The sequence below is a fragment of the Pelmatolapia mariae genome, linkage group LG9 (assembly GCF_036321145.2).
Source record: "Pelmatolapia mariae isolate MD_Pm_ZW linkage group LG9, Pm_UMD_F_2, whole genome shotgun sequence".
Taxonomy (NCBI): domain Eukaryota; kingdom Metazoa; phylum Chordata; class Actinopteri; order Cichliformes; family Cichlidae; genus Pelmatolapia; species Pelmatolapia mariae.
In genome coordinates this window covers 28,289,817-28,313,222 of record NC_086235.1, presented here as the reverse complement: position 1 = coordinate 28,313,222, position 23,406 = coordinate 28,289,817, and the positions used below count along the sequence as shown (strand labels likewise).

Genomic DNA, 23,406 nt, shown 5'->3' with positions numbered 1-23,406 from the left:
ACCTTTATTCAGACCTTGCATTCACTTTTATAACCAAAAAAAGAACAGTTTTAACCTGAGATTAGGCAATATAGGCTTGAGAACTGCAGCACTTATCACTGACTACCTGATAGTCTCTGTACATTAACGTCAGTACAGTTTGCACTTCTCTGGAGAAAACTATCTGAGATACGCATTAGAAGGGCTTAACTTTAGGGTGATTAAACATCTGCTTTATCAGCGTTCCTCCTGAGAGCTTAAAAGTGATGTTGCACTCTTAAATGGATGCCGTGACATTTCAAATTTCTTCGTTTGCTTCCGCAGGCACTTTATGATGAGGATGAGTATGCTCAATTTCTTTCACTTACATGTAACTAGAAAACTTTCATCTTGTAATAAAAAGCAATACAACCTATGCTAACAAACCAATATGCAGTCAGCACTCCTCACTGGTTTCTCAAACACTCATTAATATTCTGAAAGAATCAAACATAGAAAATCCAAATGTTAAAGCGTAGCTAATATGACAGGAAGAACTCTGAGTTTTATCACAATGCTAAATCAACCTCTGAGAAAGAAAATCCAATCTTCTGTTGATATTAAACACTGCTATTATTGCTGACTTTAAAAGGTTTCCGGCATGTTTTTTTTAAAGCCTTAAACACATAAACAGTCACATTATTGCTATGTTTCCTCCTAGTTCAGCTCATTCATTTGTAGACAAAATTGCATAGTAGTAGCAGCAGCAGCAGACTTCTTTGTTTCTTTGTATGCCGCAGAGGTTCATGCCTTAACCATTATCAAAGAATCAGAGGGATAATAGCCACTCGGAGACTGGGATAGTCCTTGAATTCCCTGATGTAGGCTCTGTGCTTTCCTTTGGCCCAGATGGTCATCTGAATAAACCCCAGTAATGTGTAAAATGCCACTGAAAGACAAAATATACAACATGTGGGGATAACCAAGAGGACTATGCAGGCTTTCTCATCAACCATGCAGTTGCACAGTGGAATATATTTATGGACATGCTCACTTGGTGACAGCAAAATGTGAAATGCAGCTCATACCTGGCAGACACTGGGTCATGATAGAAAAGCTCACCCAAGCTCCAACCTACAGTGTATGTCAAGTGTGCAAGCAGAAAGTGAGGTAAATGTTCAAGCATGAATGAAAATTTTATGCCAGATAAACCGTTCTGAATGCTGCGTGTTACCTCGTATGTGTAGTTTGGGCAGGATACAAAGAAAAAAAGCCAGGTGAAGGGGTTCTTATTTGGCATAGGAAATCTTCTACCCTTGGGTCCTGCAAAAATAATTCAGCCAGTGAATGGATTACATATGTATAATTTCATCTTACAGTATTTGAATTGATGGATGACCCTGCTTCATTCATGAATGTTAACAAAGCTCAGCGACTCACCATCTCCCCTGAGCTTATTCAGAGTCAAGTGAATGGAGAAGTTGCCCATTTCACACATCTAGAGCAGAAATAAACAAATCAGGAGTCTGTGCTTGTGATATGCCAATGTAATTATTAGTATACGTACCACAAATAGAATTAGTGCATAGTTGACTTGCAGTTCTCCGTATGCTGTGGAGAAAGATAGTTTGGCTTTGATATGCTGAAAATACAGGCGAAAAACAAAAACATGTTGTATGTGGCATACTCGGACTGACTTACATGGAGGCGTATAGAGAGGGTGGTTGATATAGTAAGCCAACCATGCTGAAAACCCCCAGTAATAGGCACAATTCTGAAAGAAGAAATGAGCACATACATAAATACTTAATGCGAAAATGATCAGTGAAGTTCCAGTCCTCATAAAGATACTGTGTAGAGACTGCAAGTCATATTCTGCATTGCCAAACCCAGCTTTGTTTAGCTTTATTATCACACTCATGAATTATAGTGCGTTCAAGGACCTTGTGTGGATGGGCATTGGAAACGCGCAGTGGTACGTGTTACATGCTTGTCCCTATAAATAAACATTAAAACATGAAAAAACAAAAACTGGTGCAGGACAGGAACAATGAGGCCACACACTGTGAAAGAGAGGAGCTTATTATCAGAGGCTCTCCTCTTTAACTTTAGACGTTTCCTCACCTTGACTATAGTCCTGAGAGGCATGGTCCCATGTGAGAAACGATGCACAAAGATTGTCTCTATCAGCCTCTTCGTGTAGTGGAAGGTATGACAGACGCAGGCCAGTCTGAGAGATAGAGCCGAGGGATAAGACTGGCTTCTGGCAACAGGTCATTCTCTTGCACAGTACATGTATACATATATATAATAGTTAGAATAGCATGTTTTCATCATAGAACAATTTTAATTTAGCCGTGGTCTGTCGTAATTTGTGCTGTAGTTGATATTTCATTTTCAACATACGTGACAACAGGGTGGGGGCTGGAACTAAGTGCATATCTGTTTGAGTAAATGTAGGGTATTCGAAAATAGAAGAGGAGGTAGCTCATAAGGGGCCCGATATACTCTGCAAGAAACACCTGAAAACAGAAGAATGGAAAAAAAAGACTTTCTTTTTTAATGTGTCACAGATGAAAAAACAACAACAATATGCCTGTTGAATTAATCGTACCATAGTCCATCCTAATTGTGGCCCAAGATCTTTGAAATACATGGTGGCAGTGGTCCCCACTGGTAGATTCTGTAAGATTTCATCATCTCTGAGTGATTTTCCTTCTGTATAAGAACAAAAACAACCTTTAGGCAAACAAATCCATCTGGAAAAATACCAACAAACATTTTTACTATCCAATAGAGATCATTGCCTCTAGAATGTGGGCTTGAGAAATGGACACAACAGCAGAAATCTTCACAGTGACACAGGCAGCATTGTGCAGAGTTTCAGGTTTTCAGCACACGTTCTCTCTACCTGGAAGCTCCAGGGGGCACGGCCACAGATAATTTGCTCTACTAATTGGGCAGCATTTTTAGAATATCCTGAGGGGCAACTGACCCAAATAGATTTTAACCAAAGTTCTCTTGTCTAATTCTTAGCAGCCAGGTAGATCCCAGATATTCAAGACTAAAGCCTTCCAACATCATACATCAGGTTAGGCTGTATTTGCCTTTACAGCTTTAATTTGGGCTGAAATGGATGGACCAGTGATGCATATTAAATGGTCTTTAAAACAATAAAGGAGAAATGGACAAAAGATTTCATAGTTAAGATGACTTTGTAAAGATGAACCTTCTTGTTGCGAGGTGACAGTGTGACACTGTGCTGACATGGTTGTTCTGCCGGAGTGGTTCGGCTTGCGTGGCTGCTAGTGGAAGCGGCACGCTGAAATGTATTAATGGTTCACTGCTCACTGAAGTACAGGATGAGTGTAAAGATAAATGTGCCAGAACTTATTGGATAAACTTTTATCAATAGCGAATGATCCTATATTCAACCAAGGATATTTTCAGGGTTAGGAGGTGGCATATCATCAATTGTCCGCATTAGTCTGTTTGATTAATCAAATTTTTTGCTTGACAAACACTAGGCAGCGTGCACCTGCAGAGGTTTAGTTTGTATTTATTTCATTTACATCAGGTTAGATTCAATGGTGAATCTGAATTAGCCATGAGTGTGGCTGAAAGAGCACAGCATAGAGCGCAGCATAAAGTGCTGTGTGAAAAAACTGAATGTGGCTTGTAGTGTAAAGCACTTTTATTGGTCAGCAACACTACAAAAGTGCTTTGGGGACTGAAGATGTGTGATCCTCTTTAAGGTTTTTCATTTCTACTGCTTTTGCAGAATGCATCCAACTGTAGGTTATCACAAACCCATTACCTCTGACCTCTTTCAGATGGACTTTTAGCTCTCCATCAAGTCAGGAGCACACCTGAATAATACTGAACTGACAGTACCAAAGATACATTTAGAAGTCGGGTGTAGGCTTACTTTCACAACCGTAACTAGGAACTGCGTTCCTCACACGTACTTTTCTTTCTATACTAACATAAACCTTCTCTCGCTACCTCTGCCATGGAGGTGATGTTTTTGGTAGTGATTATGTGGGTGTGATTCTGTCTGCAAACATGATAGCTCAAAAAGGTTTAAATTAATGTGTGTGGGGTAGCATAACATAAGCAGCATGGAAAGTGATAGGAAGACAGCATCTGCAGACTGTTCAAGTTTCTTTTAAGTGTTCTTTATTTTCTGGTGTCGCCTTTCAACAATTATTTCACAAAACAGAAGAACCTGGCAGTCAAAAGCTCACCTGCTTTATACAGAATTCATTCACATCTGAACCTCATTAACCTCTACTATTGGGAAAACAGGGTAGACTAAATAACACAGTCTAGGCAAAGAAATGGGAATAAAATCATTTTTCCACTTAACAAACTCATTCACCCAGCTAAACGGTTTGAAAAGTCAATCTCTTCACTTAATCTGACTCATGAGGTTATTTTAAAGGAAATAAACAATTTTACACAAAAGAAACACCCCTTCATTTGGTTACACCCAATTGACATGATCAATGACATCATATCCTATATAATCAGGAAGTACTGGACCCTCCCACATACCTGTTTTACACATAGGACCTGCTCAAAGGAACACACAATGGTAAGTATAACCAAACTACATAAACAAATGAAAGATTTAAATCAACTAATGATGAAGTGACATTTAGCTTTAAGAACATTTGCACTGCTGTAATGAATATAACCATTGCTACCACAAACAGACCTGGGATAGTATGCAGAGGAAAGGTTACATGTGCTGTGTTTACATTAAAGCATTATGATTGACTATAAGATAACAGAACACAAAATAACAATATATGCAAGTGACAAATGGTAAAATAATTCAGTCCTAGCCACTTTGTCACAATGTGATAAAACTTTTTACTGGTGTAGAGCGGGGTCGTATTAACAATCCACTAAAATGTATCTTATATCCAATGAGATCATCTGAAGTCTTCAAGGTCAACTTAATGACTAATTAGTCAGAAAAGTGACAAAAAAACCTTAGAACATGTCTTTTCCTTAAAAATTCTTTTGCCTTTGTTTGTATTGAAAACATTTAGAACATCATACTGGTATATGGGGATTCTTAATATCACATTATAATTTGGATCTAAATATTATTCACATTTGACCTCTGACCTCACATTTGACCTCTGACCTCACTTTTACGTTTCAAGTCTGCCTTTCTGTCAAGTTGACCTCCAAATGTGTTAAATTTTTAATGAAAGTATAATATTATACAGTAAGCTTGAGTTATTCATGTCCAGTTACTTACAAATCGATACTTGTTTGTGTAATCAAAGTAAATATCTGCCATGCTGCTCTTATCTGATTTTTATTGCACTACAAACTTCTTAAAATATATATTTTTTTAAAATCAAAAAAACCAAAGTATTATATACAAAATTATTCCCTTAAAAGTAAGTACCGCCCACAGAGTGAGCTTCCTTGGCAGATGTTTGTGCTCTCACAGTGCTTCTTGTTCAAAGCTTTGACTTTATTGTGGCATCCAATTTTGCATGTGTATCTAAAAGTTTAGTCTGGAAAGTACAACACAATCTCAGACCAAACATTTCTGCGTTCCAGTTTTTGTTGATTTATTGCAAAACCCAAATTCACGGCTTGATTCAAATGTACTGAGCTAGACATACAGTCAGTGTTGGGCAAGTTACTTTGAAAAAGTAATTCAATTATAGTTACTAGTTACTTCTTCAAAAAAGTAACTGAGTTAGTAACTGAGTTACAATATTCTAAAAGTAATTAATTACTTGAAAAGTAACTATTGCGTTACTTTAAAAAAAACGTTTAACCCTCTGGGGTCCAGGGTATAATTGGCCATTTTTTACTACTTTTGATTTTCCCTCCACATTTTACCTTTAAAAACTATTTACTTTGCCTTGTTTGGTATCATTCTTTTCAGCACAACCTCACGTGCCTGAATTTACAGTCATGTTTTCATTTTGACATACTGTATTAACACAATTGATCTAAAATCAGACAAAAACCATAAAATCAGAGTAGAAAAAGTTATATTTTTTACTGTAACAACCACAAACATGTTTAATGAATCATATTTCATAACTTTAAATGCAAATATTAATTGTCAATTTTAAAATCCTATGCACAAGTTTTGCAAACAACAAAGTTATTTGCATCCATTTACCTTTTACCCTTTTTTTAAAATAACCATTTCAAACTATTTACAGAACAATCAGCTGTTCTATATTCAATAAGATGCCACACAAATTATTTGTGCCACTCCAAAAACATAATTTCTGTCCACTATAAAGGAGAACATCACAGCCTGATACCTGCAGGTCTGACAGCAGCAGGTGTATCACTCCTGTTTCTACCTGGAGACAACAGTCGCCTCATTGTTCTGACACACAACACAAAACTATCCACAACACTACACACTAACTACACAAGACAACACATTAACTACACACTCCAAACACGCTAAACGTCACAAATCTCTCACATCTCAAAACTCGCGCGCTCTCTCTCTCTCTCCGTCACTCCTAAAACTTAGCAGAGTGAAGCTGACCCCCCACCCACTTGAAACGTAAAGGCAAATAGGTGGAGCGGTTAGTGCTACGTTTGTGCAGATTTGTGCAGTTAAAATGAGCGTTTGTGCTGCTACGGTTTTTGAGATATTAAACATTATTTTATAGGTCATTCAAAGGTCACCATCCCCCCAGACTGCTCCAAAATGGGCCAAAGTGGTCTACTTTTTTAGTGCTACGTTTGTGCTGATTTGTGCAGGTAAAATTAGCGTTTGTGCTGCTACGGTTTCCGAGATATTAAAAGTTATATTTTTTGCTGATGACGTCACCATCCCCCCAGACTGCTCCAAAACAAACCAAAGTGGTCTACTTTTTTAGTGCTACGTTTGTGCTGATTTGTGCAGGTAAAATGAGCGTTTGTGCTGCTACGGTTTCCGAGATATAATGATTTTAATTATTGCGGCCTACGCTGTATAACACCAGTGTCTGTGGCAGTGAGTTTCAGCAGCTGTGGAGTTTTGCACTTTTATAGAAGACTGTCCACTTTTTCTAGGCTTGCTGCATATTAACTATAATTAGTTTACACTTTAGTAACACAATTTATTCAGCGGAAAGGTCGATATTTCTTTTGTTACCAGTGCAGAAACGTACACAAGGTAGGCTAAAGTTTTTATTTTTTCTGTGGCAAAACTGAGTTTCATTTGAAGTGATTCACGTATACCTAAATTATTATTATTTTTTACATACCCAGTTGGCCTCTATGATTTTTTTTGAATTATATATGTTCATTATTATTAATGTAGCTATCTCAGAAAAAATTAAGTGTTTGCTTTGATAGGTTGTTTCCTACGTGTAGAAAACTGAATATTCCACAGCACCTAGGCCAGGGATGTTCAACCTGCGGCTCTAAAGCCACATGTGGCTCTCCGGCCCCTCCACTGTGGCTCTTATAAGACCAAGTAAGTCATTTTTTATTATAAAGACAACAAGAAAGGGTTCTGTTAACAGTTTTTTTTAATGAAATATCTGCATTGACTATTCACTGAATGTACAAGGCTTTTAAAAGTGATTTAATGTTTCTTAGCTTCAAATCTGTTTACTGTAATTTTCAAGTTGGTTGCCCATCTTTCCTAATTTTCAATTATTATGGAAAGGACTCACTTAGCTGGCATCATTTTAACAAATACTTTTTTCCGTTATAAATCTTTGATGATTAGTTTTCTTATAAAATCTAAAAATAAACATTTTTATTTACATTTCCATAGCTTACACGATACAACAACTCATTTTCTAGATATTTATAAGCTCTTTCTTTTTTTAGGCTCTAGACAGGTTTTGTAGCAGCAGGGGAAAAAGGGGCCCTTTGAACTGAAAAGGATGCTGACCCCTGACTTAAGCCACAAGGTCAACACAAAACATAGAAAAATTATTGAAAGAAAAATGGAACGGTTACTTTCAAGGCTACAGGTGAAGGGGTGTGTAAAAGCAAATATGCATCAGACTGACAAAGAAAAGAGTGTTAAAAGATTTTTAATTTAGAACTTTAACTTTATGTGCAAAACTGAACTTACTGATAACACACACAGTAGCCAATTGAACACATGTAACTGTAATGAACCAAATAAAACAGAAAAATGCAGGCAGCACTCATTATACTGTGTATAACACAGCATGGGGTTGTATTTTTTTCTTTTCAGATGCTCCTGTCACTCCATTTCCCAGGTCATCATAGCACTCCCACACACATGGAGCTCTCCTGCAGTATGCAGTGTAATGGCCCAAACCACCAGTGGTCATCTTCCCATGGAAAGCAATTAATGCCCTCAAAGTGAATGACTTTCCTTGGAGAACCAGGTTGGCGGGAAATTCATTCAGTGGAAATTCTGTTTGGTTTGCAAGGTCAGTATCAATCCACACAATATCTCCAATGTTGTAGCTGTGAGTAACTGTCCCTGCACAGAGCTCATTTCCTGTGGTGCTGTCTTCTGTTTTGAATTCTGATGGACACAGAGATGGATTGGAGAGTGGCCTGAGGCAGGTAGACTCAGGTAGGCCGAGTCCTGCTTCCACAGCTGTGCCAAGATGAGCCATACCAGACTCTCTGAGGACAGAGATAGCAGGAGAAACAAATGGCACTTCCCTTGTCATCCCTTTGCTGAGGTAGCAGTGCTGTGAAGAGCAGTGCTTGGTAAAATAAACACTTGAGATGTTCCTCATTGTCTTAGCAATTACAGCGGAGATATTGCACTGAGCATCGATTTGGATCGCACCAGACCTCAACGAGACAGCTTCAAACATTACACTAAGCAGCTCTGCTCTCCTTCTGTAGGTTTGTTGGGTCACACCATCTGTGGCAATGGCTTTCACCAGCTGCAGGACTGGGTTTTCACTGTCCTTCAGAACAGCATTTTGAAATGTTGAGCTGTCACAGAAGGCACAACATAAGCACTGAAAAAAAGCATCAAATGCACAGGTATTGAGCACAGAGACTGTTGATTCCCCTAATCTAATAGGCTGATGGAGGTTTCCATTTTTTAATAATCCCACCTTCACTCTTTTGGCCTCGAAAGTTTCATCTGCATGGAGCCATTCGGTACATGAAGAGAGGTAGGAAGTCCTCTTCCTTTTTTTGGGTGGAACAGCTAGGCCCCTCCAGTTCTCAACTGCATCCCCATCAGCCAGAGGAATGTTTGTGGCAGCATCAGATCCCACAAACGGGTGAGCATCCATTTTCATTTTGTCTTCTGCACTGTGAGTCATCATGGATCCAGAATTGGCATCTGTGACTTTCAGTGATCCCACTGTTGCCTCATCTTTGACCTTTTCTTTTGCAGAACAAATCCGCATATTTCCCTCGATGAAGGAAAGATGACGAGCAATGAAGCGATCGACTCGAACAGGCAAGTTTTCATGTTTGAAAAGGCCATGTTTTATGTTTTTGAACTCAGCTTCAACAGTGGCTGAACTTGCTGTGATGCTGGTGCTTTGAAACAGAGGGACCATTATTCCTGTCCAGAGTGGCAAGTAACTTGCCAGTCTTATTATATGAGGAATAATCTCAGGGAGAAAGTGAATATTATCTCTATCCCCGTTTGCTGCAGCAAGTGACCTGCTCTCCTCACATATTTCTGTTACCCACTGTCGTAAGTCAGTCTGGATCTCATCCACTGAATCCACTCTCTCACTTTCCTCTGTCTGTTCATCTGGAATGATGATGGAGTCTTGAGCAATTTGGGCTTTCAGGTATTTCTTGCACCTTTCTGAAGGAAGAGGGGATCCAGAACTGTCATCACCTTCTGCCTCACTGAGGGCCACAACAGTGATAGCACGTAGGAGCTGTTTTGCATGGTCCAAGCATTGAGACTGAAGAAGTTTTGCTAATGACCTGACAAAGAAATCTTTAACACGGTGTGTTTTCTTCTTCAGGCAGTCCCACTGGCATATCATCTTGATGCAGTGCGCAACATCAACCCTGATAAAACAAGGCGGGAGTTTGGCAGACTGGGTTCCAAGAAGGACATGAAAGCATTCATTAAGGTAGGACTTCAGATCAGGATGAGGAGTGAAAGCCTTGACCAGAGCTCCCAGAATTGCCAGAGAAAAGTCACTCACAGCTTCCTTTGGCACAGGTGCACCTGCATGAATCCATTCTGTCAACCAGTTTGCGATGGCATTAACATCATGTTTCTCTGACAGCATTTGCACCACTGGGACACTGGGACAATTGTTTTCTTTCAGAATACCTTGATAAAGAATAGAATAGCATAGAATAGAATAATCCTTTAATTGTCCCACAAGGGGAAATTTGGTTGTAACAGCAGCAAAAAGACACATATACAAACAAACAGTACACAGGACACAGAACAGAAACATACACAATTTTTCTTAAATATTTACATTAAGGACAATGGTTACTATATACAGAGTATTGTACAGTTATTAAATTAAATAAAAATAACTACAGATAAGAGGCAAACCAGGTTGTAGTGCAACTCGGTTAATTAACTTATTGCAGTTACAGTGCTGATGTAAACATCTATGTTTGTTGGGAGCAGTTCTGATTGTAGGAGCAGTTCTGATTGTAGGAGCAGTTCTGATTGTAGGAGCAGTTCTGATTGTAAAGGAAGATATGGCCAGATTTGCCATTTGGTCTCAGCAGTTTTTTTTCACAACTGAACCAGTTGCATCAAAACACACAGTTGGGGGAGATTTTTTGGACAATGTCTTATAAACATGCATCTGTGTTTGACTCCAGTAGTGACAGAAAAACCTGTCCAGTCCAATATCTTGGATGCTACCACTGTAAGGAACACTATATTTTAACAATTGCAGAGATGCAATGGGGTCCTTATCTCCTAATTCCAAGTCTTTTCTCTCTTGTTTGGCTTTTCGCAGAGTGGCCAAATTTGAAAGGTGGCTTGGCTCAGGATCTCCAACATCCATCAGATCTGCTGCCTTCGCTGACCTCCATACAGCCGGTTCCATTCTGCCCTCACACAGCTCTTTAGCGACCAGTTCACGCAGGTTTCCAGACATGAACCGCTTGGAGTGGCCAGTGTGCAGGGAGAGATCTGTATTTCTCATGAAACACTGGAGCACCATTGGAGTATTAATTGCTGTCTGTCACATGACATTTCTAACTGGCCATGACACTCCTTACAGTCGCCTCTGATGTCCAGATAATTATTGTTCACAGTTGGATGGACCTTTGCTCTTCGGAACACAAGTGTACATGTATTTTTGATCTTCTTCCATATAAGATCGTTGATGATATGAGTCCAAGTGCCAGGTTTCAAAATTGTGTATTGTCTTTTTTGGGTAGGAGAAAACTTGTCATTGTATTCAACCTTTTCAGGAATAAATTTAACCCAGTCCTCAAAAGGGACTTCTAGTTCAAAAGCTTGACAGTTTTCTTGTCCAGGAGAAATGCAACGTGACTCTAACTCTCCTTCACTATTACTTTCCTGATCACTGATTTCCAAAGCTGACCAGATGTTGTGTCTATTTAGCTTCACAAAAGTGTACAGGGCCTTTGCTGACATCTTGTCTTCTAGCTGCTGACTCAGCTCTTTCCAGACTGATGCAGCTGGAGTGGCTATTTTGCCATTTTGGACTATGGCCTCTTTTGAATTGCAAAAATGGAAACCTTGTCTACAGATGGCTTTCGAGGCATCTAAATTTAAAAAAAAAAAAAAAACACACACTATGATTATGATGGAGCAAAACATGATTTCTGACCTATATATATACAGCCAGGAGCAACCCCTCCCAAAGTTCTCCACCAATCTACACTTTCATATTTTGTGGAATTATTGTTAAGATTGAGCTATTGAATTTGTGAGTTTATTAAATTGAGTCTAAGTGTTTAACCCATTAACATGTACTGTACAGCACTTTAGTCCCGTGTACTACATGTTTTTAAAGTGCTTTAGAAACTTTTTTTCTTGGATTTGCAAATTTGCAATTGCTGTATTTTTGAAAATGTTTAACATTCAAAAAAAAAATCCCTTTGATCCAGACAGTAAGCTATATCATGTATTAACTCAGTAACTAAAACCTCAGTATTTTAAATGTAAGCTTACCTTGTTCAGAAATCAGATGTAACACGCTGTTCTAAGAATCCTTCAGACACAGTAATGCCAAATAATAGTTTTTTCTGCCAGAAAATGTGTATTTGATGCAAAAGACTGCTAGCTTGTTCGTTTCTCAAAGTGTTCATGGGAGTGTAAAATGTTCAAATGTAGTTTTCAATAAAGTTTTTTTAATCCACTCTAAAAAAAATTAAATACTCAAGCATTTGCATCGTAGTTTTATGAACGAAAAGTGATTGAAGTAAAGAAATTGAAGTAAAAAAAAAAATAGACTCATTACAAATTTAGCTGATTAAATACAATAAGAGGGTTTTTTAACAGGACTTTATTGAACAAGTGAACACACAAAGCAAAAGGTCATTTGAAAAAGACATTTTTCAGCAGTAACACCATAACAGGATATGTCATATCATAGCGGCACAAACGCTCATTTTACCTGCACAAATCAGCACAAATGTAGCACTAAAAAAGTAGACCACTTTGGCCCGTTTTGGAGCAGTCTGGGGGGATGGTGACCTTTGAATGACCTATAAAATAATGTTTAATATCTCGGAAACTATAGCAGCACAAACGCTCATTTTAACTGCACAAATCTGCACAAATGTAGCACTAAAAAAGTAGACCACTTTGGTTTGTTTTGGAGCAGTCTGGGGGGATGGTGACCTTTGAATGACCTATAAAATAATGTTTAATATCTCGGAAACCGTAGCAGCACAAACGCTCATTTTACCTGCACAAATCAGCACAAACGTAGCACTAAAAAAGTAGACCACTTTGGCCCATTTTGGAGCAGTCTGGGGGGATGGTGACCTTTGAATGACCTATAAAATAATGTTTAATATCTCAAAAACCGTAGCAGCACAAACGCTCATTTTAACTGCACAAATCTGCACAAACGTAGCACTAACCGCTCCACCTATTTGCCTTTACGTTTCAAGTGGGTGGGGGGTCAGCTTCACTCTGCTCTAAAACTTCCCGTTTTGGTTTTTTTTGCTCATAAGCAGAGAGTGCTTGCTAGCGCTAACGTGACGAAACTATTGAGGAAAAAACGCCGCGTATATATCATGACTCTGGTTTTACGTGGCCTATCAACACAATTTATAAACTGGTATATCTCACCTTGTTGCTTTGTCTTGAAGTGGTCATGTGATTGGCTTACCACGACTACTTTATTCTTCCTCAGTCAAACAGCAGCACTCATGCGACTGTTTTGCCCCCTTAGCTCCAGGTGTTGTGCTAGACAGTGATCGTGATTGCCGTCCGCGGGAGCGCGCAGCTGCTTAAAGCTGTAGCACCCAGATTACTTACAGCTACTTCCGTGCAACTGATATAAGATGCGGTAAGCTGAACACAGCTTCAACCGTCTGTTTGTTGAAAAATAGTAACGTACTGCGTTTCCTTGTTAGTAACTGTAACGCCGTTGTAACGATAGGAATAGTAATTAGTTAGATTACTCGTTACTGAAAAAAGTAACGCCGTTAGTAACGCCGTTACTTGTAACGGCGTTACTCCCATCACTGCATACAGTATTTAAGTCCCACCCCAGTTTTGTAAGTGTAGCATTGCAAAACAGCAGTACCTGAGGTGATGGATACTATGTATCTATGAATAAATGAGTTTTAATTAAAATCAAGAGTATTTGTAGAGATTTTGGCCTTTATGAAGAAAAAAGATCTCATACCTATCTATACGGGTAATGAGGTCCAAATATTTTAGACAGTTTGAAACTTGAACTGAGTAACCAGTCTTGACACTTTGGGGCCACATTGCCTTCTGTAGTGTTTAATGCTATAAAACACACACACACACACACACACACACACTAAATGCTATATTTACAACACAGCCACTTACTTGGATCAAGCTTCAGGGCCTGTCTTGCTGGATACCAGTGAGGATCTGTGCCGATCAAACGAGCACGTATGCACACACAAACACAGTCGCAGTGTTGGACATAGCTGGTACCGCACACACAGTTTTTTGGCCTCAGGCCCAAAAATAATTGATCACAATGGAATAACGTTGAGCTCTGCTACTCTGATAGATGCCGATGGCCTTGAGCTCGGCAGACATTTGGTAACATTTCTGACCAGACACATGCTGATGACAGAAGCACTGTGGGCTTCAGAGAAGTAAATAAAAAAATAGTTTTTTTAGAAGGACAGCTCTCTGGTGAAGAGATTTAATAGTAGGAGCTGTAAGATATTTCATTCAGAGATAGTGTAATAATGTGTGTTTTTTTTGTTTTGTTTTTTTAAATCCAATAACCACAAGTTGAAGGATTTGTTTACAGTAAACATGCAGTGAAAGATAATAAAGAACTAGGAGCACTGATCTTCTGTGTTTTATTGAATTATAGTATAACTCAAGTCTTGTTCTATTTATTGACAGGGTTCAAGGTAACAGCAAGACTAACAAAATTACAGCCACATGTGCTTCTAACAAATCTAAACAGGCTCATTTGTGCGCTACATTACTATTATAGGCACTCACATGATTTGTGAAAAAGGCTCTTTATGTCTCCTACTGTCGAGTGGGGCTCCACCTTAATGGAACAGAAAGTTTAGTCATTATAAACTCAACTTTATGTCAGACTCAAGCACTAAATACAGAGCACTGTGTGCCAGTGAGATTGAAAAGTCATTTTCATGTCCTTATTTATTCATAATTATAAACTTAAGACGTATCCTGGGGGCCTTTGAATTGTGTTAAATTGTCAGCATACCTTGTCTAGAAAACAAAGCTGCTCCCTTGTCTTGGCATCAAGAACTTCCACCTGAAGAAAGAAAATGAGGCACCTTTATAATGTATATAACCCACAGAGTAAAAGCTAGATTTAAGATTTCTTTTCAGCTTTGTTGATCACAGTGGCACAAGATTAAACTCTATCGCTATTTTTAGTTATGTATTGCTTTCTTGCAGCTGTAAGTTAGACATTGTTGCACATGTAATCATCACTGTAAAAACACAATTTGAATAAAATATAAACGTCTCAAATAAAATTTGGTCACGTCTGCACCTAAAATACCTACTGCAAAGTGTGTCCATTTGTCCTTAGTGATATGCTTTCTTGCACACATTTGTTTTCATCTTAATTAGACCATGTCAGCGGTGATGTATAGCATATGCAAGGAGGGTAGGTGGGTGGGCCCACAATTTGCCCTGAAAGCACTCCATACTGTGCTGCTCAGCAGAGCTGTCCTAGCTAAATAGGTTCCTTTACTGGACAGTGTAATAACCCACTAATGGGTATCTGAAGATTTGCTGAGTGCACAGTCACAACAGAGGGAACGAGGATGAGGAAAAGCGCAACATAAAAGCCATCTGCTCTTTGGGTATAGTGAATGAAGTTTTATAGGACATTTAATGCATACGGAGGTTTAAGTAAAAAGTTTAGCTGCAAACTTCAGTGTTCCACATATAAAATGATTATTTCACCCTTTCACTCTTTGCGATGTGTGAGGATGCTTGCAGGATCTGGAATCAAATCATGCTCATGTCTCAGCAAAGCGCATCATGGGAGATGGGATTGTTTTGCTTTCCATCTGCCAGCTTTCCCAGCTGCGTTCTGGTGGCACACGCTGATGTATTAGCATGCTGGTAAAGAGCATCACGGTGTCATTGGGCTGCACACTGTGCACTCAGATGTGCCATGCCTTTGTAAAACCGATCATTAGGATTTCCTGTCCTCCTGTGCGGGCGGCAGTGCTGACAGCACAGGTTGTACAGAACATGCACATGCTTGCAGAGGCCTTGGGGATGCAGGGGAAATTTAAGTAAATGTTTAAATAAACACTTATTTTATGTTTGCTGGGTAAAATCTGAGAAACTGAGCTTGCCAGCTTTTTAAATTTTTAAAAAAATATATTGTTTTGGACTAATATAACTAACTGATAAAACTGGAGAAAACTCTTATCCGTAATCTTCTTCGTCTTCTAGCTGTTCCCTTTAGGGGTCCCCACACCTGCTCATCTCCACCCTACTCTCCTCCATCTGCTCTGTTACATCCAGCCCTCTGCATGTCTTCCTTCATCCCTGAATCTGTGGTCTTCCTCTTTTCCTCCTGCCTCGCAGCTCCATATTCAACACCCTTTGTCAAGTATATCCACTATTCCTCCTCTGCATGTCCTTCTCTAACTTTGTTTCCAAACCGCTCAGCCTGAGCTGTCGTGCTAATATTTTCCTTTCTAATCACAAATCTAATAATCTCTGGCACTTCCAACGTGGCCTCCTTTCTTTTTGTTAGTGCTGCCATCTCCAAACAATATATCATAGCAGGTTTCACCACCATCTTTATACCTTCCCTTTGACTCTTGCTGCCATCCTTCTGCTACAAATCACTCCTCATACTTGTCACCACCCGCTCCACCTCACCTGCACGGTCTCCTTCACCTCTCATGTGCACTGTCTGTTGTTTTGAATGGCTGGTATTTAAACTCATTAACCTTTCACTACCTCTACTCTTCATAGCTTCAATGTTTAGTTCAATTCAGTTTTATTTATATAGCACCAGTTTGCAACAATCCCCCTCAATGCTATTGTTGTTGTGAACTGACGCACGCACGCACTGCTTCTCGAACTAGTTTTGAACTAGTTTTTTCATAGTTTTCGGTGCTTTGATTGCTGTTGATTTCGGTCTAGAACCAGTGGACTATGAGTACAAACCTCGGTGAACACTGCTTAATTTAAATCATCGCTCCCCGGAATATTTTAGATGAAGGACGGTAGTGTCAAACTAGCTAGCGGGTTGTCAGGGCAACGCTACAAGAGCGTCTCTCAGCATGGGCCTGAAAAAAGTTCAAAAATGTTCAACATGTTCAAAATAAAGATTCAATCAAATCAATCAAAACTGTCTTCCTCCCATTCAAAAACATGTATTCTGTCTTGCTTCTACTGACTTTAATTCCTCTTCTCTTCAGTGTATACCTCCACCTCTTCAGACTCGTTTCCACCTGCCCCATAATCTCACTACAGATCATAATGTGACCGGCAGACATCACAGTCCACACACACCTGCCTGACCTCATCTGTCAGCCTGTCCATCACCCGTGCAAACAAGAAGGGGCTCAGAGCCAGTTTCACTTTGAACCCATCTGTCACTCCTACCGCACACCTCACCACTATCTCACTGTCTTCATAAATGTTCTGCATGACCCTCGCATACTTTTAATTTCCTCATGCAGTACCACAGTTCCTCTCGTGGGACCCTTTCATCTGCTTTCTCTAGGTCTACAAAGTAGGTCTACTTTTTTCTTAAACTGTTGGATCAGACAGTGTTAAAAAGTTCACTGCCCTCTCTCCTAGACATCTCCATACCTCCACTGATTAAACAGACATGCTGCTAGTGCTCAGGGCCTTGTTTAGTTTTATAAGATAGACAGACTAGACAGAGTTTCTCTTTCAGTCAACGACAGTAATCGATTCACCTCTTAGTTTGTCTTAAATTTTTCACGTGTGTCTGACCCTGTACACTACACAAAAATAGACACAAATTTCAGTCCACTACTTAAATGGCTGTTTCATGAAGTTGAAGATGACGTTTCATGAGTAAAGGATGAAGTACGTCTGAAAATCCTCCAAGGCATCAAGGTAAAGATTCTCTCTTAAATATTGTAGTGCCAATCTCAAGGCAGCCTGAGGTTAAAGGAAAGTTAAACATTACGGCAAATGTGCTTCCATCCTGCAAAACCTCCTTTTTTCTTATATATCAGAAGTAGAAGATCAGTACCATTTTTAAAACTGTTCAATCAGTGTGAAGGTGGATTTTCTGGCTGTCTTACTGAAAAGACTGGAAGCTTAACTATTTCCATATTTTCCACTGTGACTCAGGTTTTTCAATAACAGCTTCTGAGAGCATGGCACACTTCCCAGAGCATGTTGTAATTAGCTCGAGTTCATAGGCCTGCTGCACTTACAGCAAATTACTTGTCTGCTTCTTCATTAAAGCTTGTCAGGCCCTTGAGCCAAAACTGAAGGCTACAGAAAAATCATAAAAACACCTCCAGCTTTGAGCTTATCTGGAAAATAAACTTGGACTTTATAAACTTTCCGATCCCTTTAGAACAACATGTAATATTTTCAGCCTTGTTAAGTTTTTCCCAAATTCGTCTGCACCTCTTATCACTCTGTAGAGTCCCTTGGTCAAGTGCCTTTCAGTAACTCACTCTATCAGGAAGTGGCAGTTGCCCGTGTCATTTATTCGAGTAGCAGTAAAACTGTGCATTGGCTTACCTCAAAGAAGGTGGTCCGGCTCATGGCGGTGGCTTATTTTTGATATGTCCTCTGTGCACACGGTGAAAGAATGGCCTTAACTATTAGTATGAGCAAACAAAACACATGCACAGATCCCTCTCACACATGCAGAAATTGCTCCTCTCCTTTCAAAGACAAACCCTGTACTGACCCTTATTCTTCCGAGTCTTCACCACGCTCTCCCTCTCTGTCTCTCTCACCCTTCCTCTCTTTATCTGTGATAGTGCTGGGAACACAGAATCACTAGAGGCACTCTAGAGATCCTGCTCGTGGTCTTACTCTTTATTTTCTTTTCTCCACCTTCCTCCTCCCCCCACCTCCCTCTGTCTCACGCTCTGTTTTTTCCCTGTTTGTTAAAGTATCTTTGGAGAACACTCTTGGCTCATAAGTCTGTGTTGGCTCATGTAGCCACTGGAAACTGAGATGCTCAAGGAGTGGAGTATGCACAAGAACAGCAGCGTTTCAAAAATACACAAGATGGCACAAAACTTGAAATTCTCCTGTGGATAAAATGGTCTGCTGCAGTAGCTAAGAGTGCAGAAATGGCAGAGCAAGAAATAACTATAACTCCCTTGTGAAAAGAAATACTGATGAAAAATGTCAGTTCATTTGAGATATTTGAGACTTCATTAATCTAAATGTAAGTCTTAAAATACAATATTGAGCTGTGCCACAAGAAGAGGACAAAAGTTGATTATTATGGAGTCACACTGTAATCACTTTTGAGTGCATGTAGTTCACACATTCTGGTGAAAAACTGTCTTCAGCGTGAAGTCATCCTCACAGTTGAATCCTGTCAGAGTGAAACCTTTAACACTTTGAAAGTATGTTTAAGTGTTTTGTTGTTTCCAAAAGTATGTTTGAATTCTGAGGTCTCTCCACCTGAATATTGTGTGAGGTTTCTTATAAAGCATTGCATTCTTTCTGGTAACACCTGCAATGAAAAGAATCCAAATTGAATATGACTAAAAGAAGTTTGTCGCAATAGCAACAACAAACTTTTACAAGGATAAAAGATGTTTTCACAGAATATTTTTCTGCTGATTGTCCACACACTCCTGAAGCAGCTCTATATGCTGTATGCACAACACATATGCTATGTTTACACAGCTGAGGTCCATAATAAATGAATGGACTGGTACTTCCATAGTGTTTTTCTATACTAACTTTTTTCTATACTTAAGCACTTTGTCTATCATTCACACGGACAATCACACTCTGATAGATGCATTGGGGACAACTCAGGGAACAGTATCTTGCCCAAAGATGCAGACTGGAGGAGCTGGGAAATCACCAACCTGACTGGTAGATGACCCGCTCTACCTCGTGAGCACAGCTTCCCCTTACATACAAAATACATGCCAAGATCTTGAATCTGTTTAATCCAGTCTTCTGAGTGTTTATGGCTAAAAGGTTTGGAAGCATTTGGTGACACAATATGAATACAGGAAAATGTGGGTGAGAACTATAATTGAAAGATGTTTTTGGGTTCACTTACCCCTCCTGCACAGCCTTGGTGAGACATTTTGAGTTTGCATTGCCTGCTTAGTAAGTTATTTTTTTCTAACCTGCTTTTTTTAGTAGTTTTTCCACATGCACTTACTCAACATTTCTCCAGTTGTCCCCTTCAAAGGTGGATTCAGACACAAAAAACAAGTTGAGAACATCTCCTCACTGCTGTTGTTGTGATACTTGAGGGGGATTTGGTTTGTGGGATGGAAACGCTATTGGATACAGACTCTAAAGGCCTCAGTCAAACATCAACAGTTCAGAATTTCTTTAAATGATTATTCACTGTACAGTATAAGACTTGGTATCTGTATTTGTATTTGTACAGCCTCTTACTCCCTGAGCAGGTATACAGAAATGACTAACCTTTGTAATTTGAAAATACCACATGGCACATATGTTATTTAACTTTTTGTAAATATATTAATCATAAATCTAGGATGTTTCACAGATCCAAAATCAATCAGTGTTGTCAAATTAAAACTCAGTTACCTATGTCTGTGGACATAAAGGTTCAGTAGCTATCAGCACAGTTTTCATCTTCTTTCTTTCTCCTTGATGCCGTGCTTCACTGAAAGTTTCAAATATCTAGAATGAAAATCTTTCTTAATCAAAGAAAGTGGAAGATTTTTTTCAGGCATCAACTTTCCTTAAATTATCTCGATAGTCTTAGATTATTTTTTAAAGAACGCACGAGCAACTTCCAAAGGAATAATGGATTCAGTCTATGCAGTGGTGTGCCTTTGATTTTATTTGATGTGCTCTCATCACTTAAAAACATACACCAGCACTTTTTTCAGGAATGTTCCCACTGATTGACTGCAAACTACTGATACTAATTACAGTGAATAAAAGGTTAACCAAGGCAAAGTGTAAAGCATTAACATGTGAAGCTGAATATCAATCAAACAAAGTGTGTATGTGCCAGGTGCTACTTGTACAGTAGTAGATACCTTATTAGAAAAATAACACATGACAACTTGAGGAATAATGTTTTAGGGGATTATATTGAACACTTGCAGAGAACAGTCTCCCACTTTGAGCTCCTGATACCATGTAGGATGAGACTGTCCTCTGCTGGTCAGTGTGGTCAGTATTTCTTGGTGACCCTACTATGGCTGTTTATCTAGTTCTGCGTGCTCCACAATCCCCAGCTGTTTTTGGACCACACATTAAACTTTAGATGCTAAACTGATGGCCAGTTAACAGGTTAGAGTTTGGTAGATGCTTTCAAGGCAAACACATAATCTATCTTTATAAAAAAATGCGCTCGGGATCATATATTTTGCAATTCGCTAAAGGGGGAAATTATTAGAATTTGTTGTGACTTAATTATAGTGTAATATGCTTATCTTGGAGTTTCGGATTCACTGTTTAAAGCTTATTCATGGTAGCTGACTCCTATGTTAAAACAAAAATTCCAAGTCTACATCAGGTCCTGTCGCCTGCTGATCCCATGGGTCATTATTGATTTTTCCATCAGGCTGCATCACCCTCTAACCTCCGAGAGCTCCAGCTCATTGTAGTTTGGGGCTCTTTTTTTTGTTGAGATGTGGAGTTTAGTAGGAAATGAGCTAGAGGCTATAGCTAAATGTAATCAGCTCACTGCTGGGTGAGGGGGTGTGATGGTGGCTGGCAGTATGTCTCCTTCCACTTTCTCTGTCGAGACCTGAGGCGGCGACCCTGTGCAAGAAGACACCGTGTGTCCACGCAGTGCATGCACATGTATACCACCAAGTCTATGAAGTTTAATGCTGAAAAGAGAAAGCTTATGTGAGGCATAATATTGGACATTTAGAGATTTGCTAAGCCAGAGTGTCTCTCTATTGCTTTTTCCTAACAACAATCATAATACTGTTTATTGTAGTGTTAAATTAGTACATGAGGTTCTTTTTTAATGTACATAAGATTAACCATTAATATCCTAACCCTGGCATGTTAGTGCTTGATGCCTCTAGCAGGAAATATTATAATGAATCTTTAATGCAGACCTAAAACTGTTATACCATCTTGGTGTTTTTGCATCATGGTTGATACATGAAATATCTTCATGAACCACATGTCCCTTTTTGCAAAGTAACAGTGGAATAAAAACAAAACACTTCAGACGAGACAAAATGTCAGAGGACCCCTTCTTAGACTTCCACATATTTGCAGGAAACATTAACTATTCGGAACAGTTCTCCGCCCCTAACCTGAACTGAAGTCATCTATTTAGTGTTAGAGAAAGGTTGGAGGCCTGCAGCACTTCTCCCACCTGGCTCTCATGAGAGCCTCTTATGCTAGTGCTTCAAGGGTTACTGAGGCATGGGCTGGAATTCAAATAAGCATCTGGCATGCCTGATATATAGGGGTTTACTTTGCTTTAAACTGGTGCATGCTAAAATTCATTTATTTATTAAATCTATAGCAGTTACACTCTTGCAACCACCTCTTCACACTTCAGTGTGGCTGCTGCAAATTGCAATCTATAAACTAATCTACAGTTTAAAGGCAATATATTAGTTTATTAAGGTCTGCTGCACATTATTTGATCATGTTCTCCAGTGAAACCGGTGTATCTCCAATAGGGGGAGATAGTGGCCTACCACTGGGTAGTACAGGTATCCTGCAGAATCAGTTTTTGGATGAAGCCAGGATCTCTTAAATTCTTAAACCACCTTCTTTCATGTGTCTCTGTTTGATCGTCTTTCTTAGATTCTGGTCTGTGTTGAGGAATCTAACTCATATGGGAGACTACTCAGCCAACCTATTGTTCCTCTTGATGTCTGAGAAGAGAAGTTCTGCTGGAGGTGGAAGTAAATCTAATAAGACTTAAAAAAAAAAAAAACACAGACTAATTACATTTAACTTCAAGCGAGTTATATGAAGTTTGTCAACTTTAAAATTAAACCTGTAGTGTATAAAAGACAGTCAGCTAAACTTTTACCATTAAACCTTTTTTAAAAGAATACATTTTCCAATTTTATAGCACTCAGTATTTCTTTATTAATATAAATGATATGTGAGTTAAGAGCATATGGTGGTCGAGTTGACGACTAGTAATTCTGAGGTAAATGAAGGAGTTGAGCTGAAGTTATCAGCTATGCTCTGTGTTTTATTTCTATCAAATGAGTTTGAATTTGAAGTAGAATAGAAAATCATGAAGAATTAATCGTTTAGTTTTGGGTATGCTTTACCCAGAGCTGTTTCCGCAGCATAGTGAAAAAAAAAAACTGAATTTTTTCCATTAGCAAAGACTCAAGTGAAGTGAGAGAACACAAGTGGCTGGGTGCACTAATTTTCAAGGCAAAAACAACCCTTTAATTTATTTATTTTTTTAGAAAAACTAATGACTTGCTAAAAAGAAATAATGAGAATTCTGTGAAATGACCTTCGTCAAAATCCATTTGTGTGGAAAATGGCACACTCCAGTCTCTCAGGTAAGTCATTCACTACAACACAATGTCAGCTTGATTGATTTTTGTTCAGCCTACAAAACATATTGGTGATAAATATGAAGTTTCAAGTATCTAACACCCTTCAGTTAGCTAAAAAGTGTAGAATACTAACAAGCTAGCTAACAAGCTAATTTGACCTGACACTGAGAG

The 23,406-nt window shown here is 39.0% G+C and overlaps 1 protein-coding gene and 1 long non-coding RNA gene across 5 annotated transcripts; one reads left to right on the top strand and one right to left on the bottom strand.

Moving 5' to 3' along the window:
- Window positions 1-591: 591 nt before the first annotated feature.
- tecrl2a (trans-2,3-enoyl-CoA reductase-like 2a) lies at window positions 592-18,310 on the bottom strand. The gene is made up of 13 exons (XM_063484062.1): window positions 18,287-18,310; window positions 14,781-14,831; window positions 14,549-14,600; window positions 13,910-13,954; window positions 2,573-2,676; window positions 2,365-2,480; window positions 2,083-2,188; window positions 1,660-1,732; window positions 1,526-1,569; window positions 1,399-1,456; window positions 1,193-1,281; window positions 1,047-1,092; window positions 592-875 (listed from the first exon to the last, which is right to left on the bottom strand). Exons 1-13 carry the CDS (start codon window positions 18,308-18,310, stop codon window positions 763-765), a joined length of 921 nt encoding a protein of 306 aa, XP_063340132.1. The 3' UTR covers window positions 592-762.
- On the top strand, window positions 8,325-10,965 carry LOC134634791 (uncharacterized). 4 transcript variants are annotated; one of them, XR_010573828.1, is made up of 7 exons: window positions 8,325-8,363; window positions 8,475-8,624; window positions 8,794-8,937; window positions 9,035-9,182; window positions 9,299-9,793; window positions 9,891-10,001; window positions 10,860-10,965. It is a non-coding gene; the product is annotated as an uncharacterized LOC134634791 (long non-coding RNA). The 4 variants fall into 4 exon arrangements; XR_010573827.1 differs by having other exon boundaries at window positions 8,475-8,652; XR_010094879.1 differs by adding an exon at window positions 10,720-10,766 and having other exon boundaries at window positions 8,475-8,937; window positions 10,860-10,964.
- Window positions 18,311-23,406: the final 5,096 nt, after the last annotated feature.